At 34.1% G+C, this 6,865-nt stretch overlaps 1 protein-coding gene across 7 annotated transcripts in view; it reads left to right on the top strand.

Moving 5' to 3' along the window:
• PPP3CB (protein phosphatase 3, catalytic subunit, beta isozyme) overlaps positions 1–6,865 on the top strand; it is a 35,736-nt gene that overhangs the window by 5,270 nt on the left and 23,601 nt on the right. For all 7 annotated transcript variants that reach the window (XM_015562154.1, XM_015562152.1, XM_015562153.1 and 4 more), the window contains exons 4-8: positions 659–804; positions 1,069–1,208; positions 1,313–1,390; positions 1,496–1,590; positions 4,330–4,455. In XM_015562154.1, the coding sequence (XP_015417640.1) occupies positions 659–804; positions 1,069–1,208; positions 1,313–1,390; positions 1,496–1,590; positions 4,330–4,455 (585 nt within the window). The remainder of the gene's footprint in view (positions 1–658; positions 805–1,068; positions 1,209–1,312; positions 1,391–1,495; positions 1,591–4,329; positions 4,456–6,865) is intronic.

The following is a 6,865-nucleotide window of genomic DNA, read 5'->3' as shown; positions in this document are numbered from 1 at the left end:
TAGTTTTGTCTTGTGTTATATTGACTTTCAGCTTCACTGCCCATTTTAAGCATTGGTTATGGACTTGAACCCCTCTGTTTCTTCAACATGTGAAAAAGATATTTCTTTTATTTATTTTTTAATTGGATTGACCTTGAGTTTTGTAATGACAATATAGTAGTCTTGCTTAAAACAACAAAGTAGTCACTGACACTTAGAATAAAATAAAATATTAAAACTGTTTTAGCTTTAAGTATAGTTCTACTTTTGCTTTACTTGGCCTAAAAGGTGAAGGGTTGAGCTATTTTTAGAGATTTAACTTATTTTTAGTAATATTTTATGACTTCTGCATACCCAAAATAAATTTAGAAGAGCAAATATTTTGTATAAGACCGATAACATTGATTATCTTTGTTGATTTTTATAGAGCAAGATGCTTGCTTCACTCTTTATTGTGTTTAATTCTGAGATTTTGCTCATCATCACAGTCATGATATCATTTTATAAATTCCTCTTGCTGCCTTTTATAGTCACCCCTTCACGTGTTCTCAACCTCTGGCCCCCACTTGGCTATTTTCTGTCTTTAGTTTCCTTGCCTTTGTGTTAATAGTCAAGTACATATGTTTTCAAAATGATCGACTAGTAATATAATTTTTAATTTAATTTTTTCTTTTTCTAGGTAAAATTAAATATTCAGAAAGAGTCTATGAAGCTTGTATGGAAGCTTTTGATAGCCTGCCTCTTGCTGCACTTCTAAACCAACAATTTCTTTGTGTTCATGGTGGACTCTCACCAGAAATCCACACACTGGATGATATTAGGAGAGTAAGTACATAATATAATTCCAAGGTTGACTCCTATCTTTAGTACTTTGTTGGATAGAAAGTAGATGCTTCAAACTTCTCTTCACTGCTAATATTAGGTATGATAAAAAATAGTATACTGATATTTTAAGGAAATACCTTCTAACGATTCAAAACAATGTGGTATGGACAGTATTCAAAGTTGGTATCACTTTCCTATGTCTATTCTATTCTCACTTTTTGACAAGTTATTTCTGTTTGTTGCTTTCTTTTCTTTCTTCCACAGTTAGATAGATTCAAAGAGCCACCTGCATTTGGACCAATGTGTGACTTGTTATGGTCTGATCCTTCTGAAGATTTTGGAAATGAAAAATCACAGGAACATTTTAGTCACAATACAGTTCGAGGATGTTCTTATTTTTATAAGTAAGGAAAAATATCCACGCTTAATCAAATTTTAGTTGTTAAAATAGAATATGCTTCACATAGAAAACTATTATTTTACTTAATTTACTCTTTTCCCCCCACAGCTATCCAGCAGTATGTGAATTTTTGCAAAACAATAATTTGTTATCGATTATTAGAGCTCATGAAGCTCAAGATGCAGGGTAAGAATTCTGTTTCCCTGACCCAAATTAACACCTTATGTACAAATCAAACTTAGTAACAATGATTGATGCTTTACGATGCATATTAAGCTATTTGTTTTGCAGCTATAGAATGTACAGAAAAAGTCAAACTACAGGGTTCCCTTCATTAATAACAATTTTTTCGGCACCTAATTACTTAGATGTCTACAATAATAAAGGTAAGATGTTGTTGATAAAAAAAAAATTGTTAAACAACTTAGCATTTTAATTGACTTATTTTTTAAAAAAATATAATAGAAAACGGGCATTGTTTGAATCTATAACTACCCAAATCTCCTTATAAAAAGGTGTAAGATATAAGGGAGGGGTGAGATCAAGAAATAAAAATCCAAAATGTAAAACTTAAGTCATATGTAACCATTCCACAGCTTGTTACTTACAAAAGCTGTCTGTAAAAGAATGCTGAGTTAAGTGTGTCAAGCAAAACCAAATATGATTTTTCTCAAGCTTCCCTTTCTTAAATCTTTCCCCTTATAATCAAGAGAATGTTTTCTTGTTTGCATAAAGCTACTGCTGCTGCTTTGACCATTTCGTGTATTTATATTGTATAGTTGTTTAGTTTATCATGTTTCTTGTTTCATGTTTTCCCTTTCTTATTTCCTGCTTTTACCTCCACAGTCTTATCACTGCCTCATGAAGATTTGTAATTGAGCTTTCTTTGATTCATTTGCTCTGACCTCCTTTCAGTGATACATTCTTCCCTTTCTTTTCTTTTTACTGTTTTGTCTTCCTTTTTCTTAATTTTTTTTTTACCTTCTATTCCATTGGTTTCCATTCCCCCTCCTTCCCTTCAAATTTGAGCTGTGCATAATAGTAATTGGGTTTCACTTAACTTTGAACATAGCTATTTGACAGATGATATCAAAAGATTTTAATCTAGTTAAGTGTGTGCCAAGGTCATTGAAGATGAGCTTGAGTATGTTTATGTAGTTCACATTTTCAGAAGAGGATATTAAGTCAGCTCCTATTCTCTCTTGATGTGTTTGGAATTCAGTGTACTATGCCATAGTTTCAAGGATCAGACTGGAGTGGATGTGCCAGGAAGAAAGAACAGACTATAAAAGTACATTTAGAGAGATAATGAGGTCATTGTTAAATATGGGTCCTGGTTTGAGTTCAGAAGAGGAGCAGAGTGAGAAGTTCTTTGGATGATTGGAGGTGATGGTTAAAAGATTAAAACATTTGCCAGAGGTGGTCAAACTGAGAATGCTATATAATAACTTTGATACAGAATGTTCTGCAGGAACTTAGTACTATGTTAATTACCAAATCAACCAAACTATTGATGCTAATTGAGTTGCTCATCTTTAGAAGCTGGTATCAATGCAGCCTCTAACAATTATGCCAGTGCTAAATAAAATATTCAAAATTGTATTTTGGTTTGTAAATTTTTAGACTTTTGTAAAGACACCTTATGAGGTATGTCTTCATTTTTTAGGAGAAACCAACCTTAAGTTTTTATTACATTTTTAAGAACAGAATCAAATGTTAAATTTAACTTTCTACTAGTGCCCTCATTTCTTAACTCTGACTTCCCCTTGTCAGTATTAACGAAGCTAGTGTTCAGTGCTCGTTTGACTAGTACCTTACAGTTATCCTTTGCCAGTTTGACTCAGGAGGTTAAGGGATCACTTTTCTTAGTACTCAGAAAAGAAACGCAAACCATTGAATCTGTCTTGTCAAAATCAAATGTCTCTTGGTAGTTCTGAGTCTGTACATAGTGTTAATGATTTGAGTGCTTATGTGGTATGCGTATGTTTGTAATGTTTCATTCTCCATGTAAGACAATTTTCTAGATTCTCCTTTTTTTTAAAGCTGAAAGGTTGGTATCAGCTTTTAATTTCTGAGGCTAAATTTAAAATACTTTTATTTCATGGGAATTTCATAAAAGAAACAGACATGTTAGTTGTGATTCTATATTAGCCAGAATCTCAAATCTTGGAATTTAACATCTGCATTTCAGTGCTTTTTATTCAAATGAAAAAAAAGTCTCCACATAATTATAATACCTGCAAAGTATTTTATACTTTTATGTATTTTCATGCAAAATACATTATTCTCTGATCTTAAAACAAACCTCTGAGGTAGGCAGGTTGGACATACTAGTCCTTTATATAAATGAGAAATAGATTAATTAAATAATTTACCAAGCATGGTGAAGCTAGTATGTACTGTAGCTTAGATTAGAACCTAGCCCATCTAACATACATCAATTAGTTTAAGATATTATTTATATTAATATATTGAAACAGAAAGATACCTAAAATTGAGATGAATATGTTATCTTTGAGTTATTTGGCTATAATATTCCCTCTTCTGGTACTGTAAGGGTGGGTTTTTCTAAATGAAGTAAAATATTTCTTTGTAGAAGTTTCACTTGATTTTCCATATTAAATAAATATATTTACATTTATAAATAGAATGTTTCACATTACATTTTTTTGTTTTCTGTTTTGTTTTTCTTTATTACCATTCAGCTATCCTTTTTAGGTTGCCTACAAATAAAAAGACCCTCTTAAATTCCTATAACTTAAATGAACTTTTAAACCTAGAAAATTGTTCATTGCCATTCTGTGTTTCCTCTGCAAATTGAGTTTTCACAATTTTGGATTTAATAAAAGTGTATATTTATCATTGGATTATAAAGTAAAACAAACATTTAAAAAAGAATAGAATATTTATTAATAATAACAAAATTTGACTATGCCCTAAATAAAAGTGTTAAAAAACAGAAAATGTGTTATTAAAAATTAGTGCCTACCTCCCTCTACTAGCCCTCATTCTACTCATCCCTTGATTCCTCACCCTATTAAAAAGATATTTTTCTGCTTTTATGTGTTTTAGACTTTTGGAGCTAAACACAAATTGTTACATTGACATTTATACTTATCTTGCAGCTGCTGTATTAAAGTATGAAAATAATGTGATGAATATTCGACAGTTTAACTGTTCTCCACATCCTTACTGGTTGCCCAATTTTATGGATGTCTTCACGTGGTCTTTACCATTTGTTGGAGAAAAAGGTATAATTTTAATTTTTAAAAATTGTTTTATTACTGTTACATTTACTCCAGTTTACTGTTGCAGGCATATACTTGCTAAAGAAGCTGAAGTCTAGTTTCACTGTGGGTACAACTCTACTTGTGTCAGTGGGTGTGGATGTGAAGGCCTCAAAGATATTTTAGTTAGCTGTTTACAGCCTCCATGGGAGTGTGTCTGGGGGATTGGGAGAAGACTTATAAATAGCCCAATGTTGTCTTCAGCTGTTGGGTTTTCTATCTTTTTTTCTTTAGCTTAAATCTTTTATGAAGCGGTAGAGAGATAGCTTTGCTTTGTAAAAGACACTGCTGTATGTTTTAACAATTTTTGGGAATGTCACAGCAATTCATGGGAGAATTTAATAGGCCTTGTTTTGGGCAATGTTAGTCATTTTATAGCAATTCTGTACTCTGAGAAAAATAAAGAAAAATTTGGGTTCTAACTTAATATTCCATATAAAAATATGTATGTATGCAGTTTTAGTGGTGCTTCTCTAATAATTTAGAAGAATATCTATTGGTATATACTTAATAGGCTTTTAAAGAGAATCTAAATGCTATTTAAGAAGTTTTGTTTCTATATTTTGTCCTTGTTCTATAGAATTCTTAAGCTTACTTTATCACATTCTCCTTTTACAGTTTTGCGTTAGTTTTTCCACAAGGCAATGCCTTAGTTTCCATATGTGGAAGAGTATGAGAGTACAGACATGATTGAAAAACATTTTGTTCTATAACCTTCTCTATTTTTTTTCACCTCTTTCATGTTACAAAATGTTTCTTTCTGTTTTAGATATGGTACTTTTGCCAACAAATTTTGGTTCTAAAATTTAGAGTTAATACTTAAACTGTGCATGTCAAACTGGTTTTTTGTTTTGTTTTTTTTAGATTGCCTTCAGTCTTTGTCAGTTACTTAATAGGTCAGCATTAAATTAATATAGAGATAGAATTACCCACTTTAGCATTTGAGAAGGGGGCCAGTAAAGGGCTTAGGTGCAAGGGATGGATTACACTATAACCTTCTATCTTTGGTATATGAGAAATAGTTCAATCATAGCATCATCAGGCTAAAGTAATTTAAGAATTCATCTTGTTCATTCTCCTATCTCCAAGCTAGACTGCAACTCAACTATTCCAATACTAGAGGCCCGGTGCACAGGTTTGTGCACTGGTAGGGTCCCTCGGCCTGACCTGCAGGGATCGGGCCAAAACGGCCTCTCCTACATCCCCCGAGGGTCCTGGATTGCAAGAGGGCACAGGCCAGGCCGAGGGACCCCACCAGTGCACGATTAGGGCTGGGGAGGGACCACAGGAGGGCTCCAGGGTGTGTCCGGCCTGTCTCGCCCAGTCCCAATTGGCCGGACCCCAGCAGCAAGCTAACCTACCAGTTGGAGCATCTGCCCTCAGGTGGTCAGTGCATGTCATAGCGACTGGTTGAATGGTTGGACACTTAGCATATTAGGCTTTATTATATAGGATAATATCAGTGGAATGGGGAGCAGGAAGGATAAAGTAAAAGGAATATGGACATTTTATAAATTCTAATTTGATTCTCTGATGTTTCCACAATAAGGAAATATTTACACCTAATTGCTATAAATGTTTAAACAAGGAAAGAAATAGTTGAGAATAGTTTTTCTCAAGTAATGTATCTATCAAAAACCAGGACATCAAAAAAAAGGGGGAGGGAGACCAAAAAACCAGGACATCACAGAATTTTAGAGCTCATGATGAACTTAACAATCATGTAGTCTAACTCCTTTTGAAAGATGAGAAAATTTAATCTTTCAGTTGATCTCTTATAAATGAAGATGGAGAACAGATTTCTATCAGTATTTCTACATTTGAAGTCCGTTACTAAGTGAACTTTTATTCTTCTTTTGCCACTCTAATTTTTTACTTATAGAGAGAGGAAGGGGAAAAGAGAGAGAGAAACATTAGTTGGTTGCCTCCCGCATGGGCCCTGACTAGGGATTGAACCCACAACCTGGGCATGTGCCCTGACCTGGAATCAAACCTGCCACCTTTTGGTGTACAGAATGATGCCCCAACCAACTGAGCCACACCATCCAGGGCTTTCTTTTGCCACTCTAAATCATCTTATCCTTGCCCTTCCCATTGGCTAATCAGGGTGATATGCAAATTAACTGCCAGCCAAGATGGCGGCCAGCAGCCAGGCAGCTGGAAGCAAACATTAGGCTTGCTTGCTTCAGTGATGGAGGACTCCAACGTTCCCCGCCTGCCGCTGCCGGCCTGTGAGCTGCAACTCTAAGCAACTATGTTACAAATATAGAAGCTAAACAAAACCTCAGAAACCTGCTTTAGTTGCCAGGCTTCAGCCAGCAGGATCCTAGCATTGTTTCAAATACAGAAGGTAAACAAAGGCGAGAAACCTGCT

This window comes from Myotis davidii, unplaced genomic scaffold (assembly GCF_000327345.1).
Source record: "Myotis davidii unplaced genomic scaffold, ASM32734v1 scaffold134, whole genome shotgun sequence".
NCBI lineage: Eukaryota > Metazoa > Chordata > Mammalia > Chiroptera > Vespertilionidae > Myotis > Myotis davidii.
The sequence above is the reverse complement of the archived record's forward strand: the minus strand, read 5'-3'. Positions and strand labels throughout refer to the sequence as shown.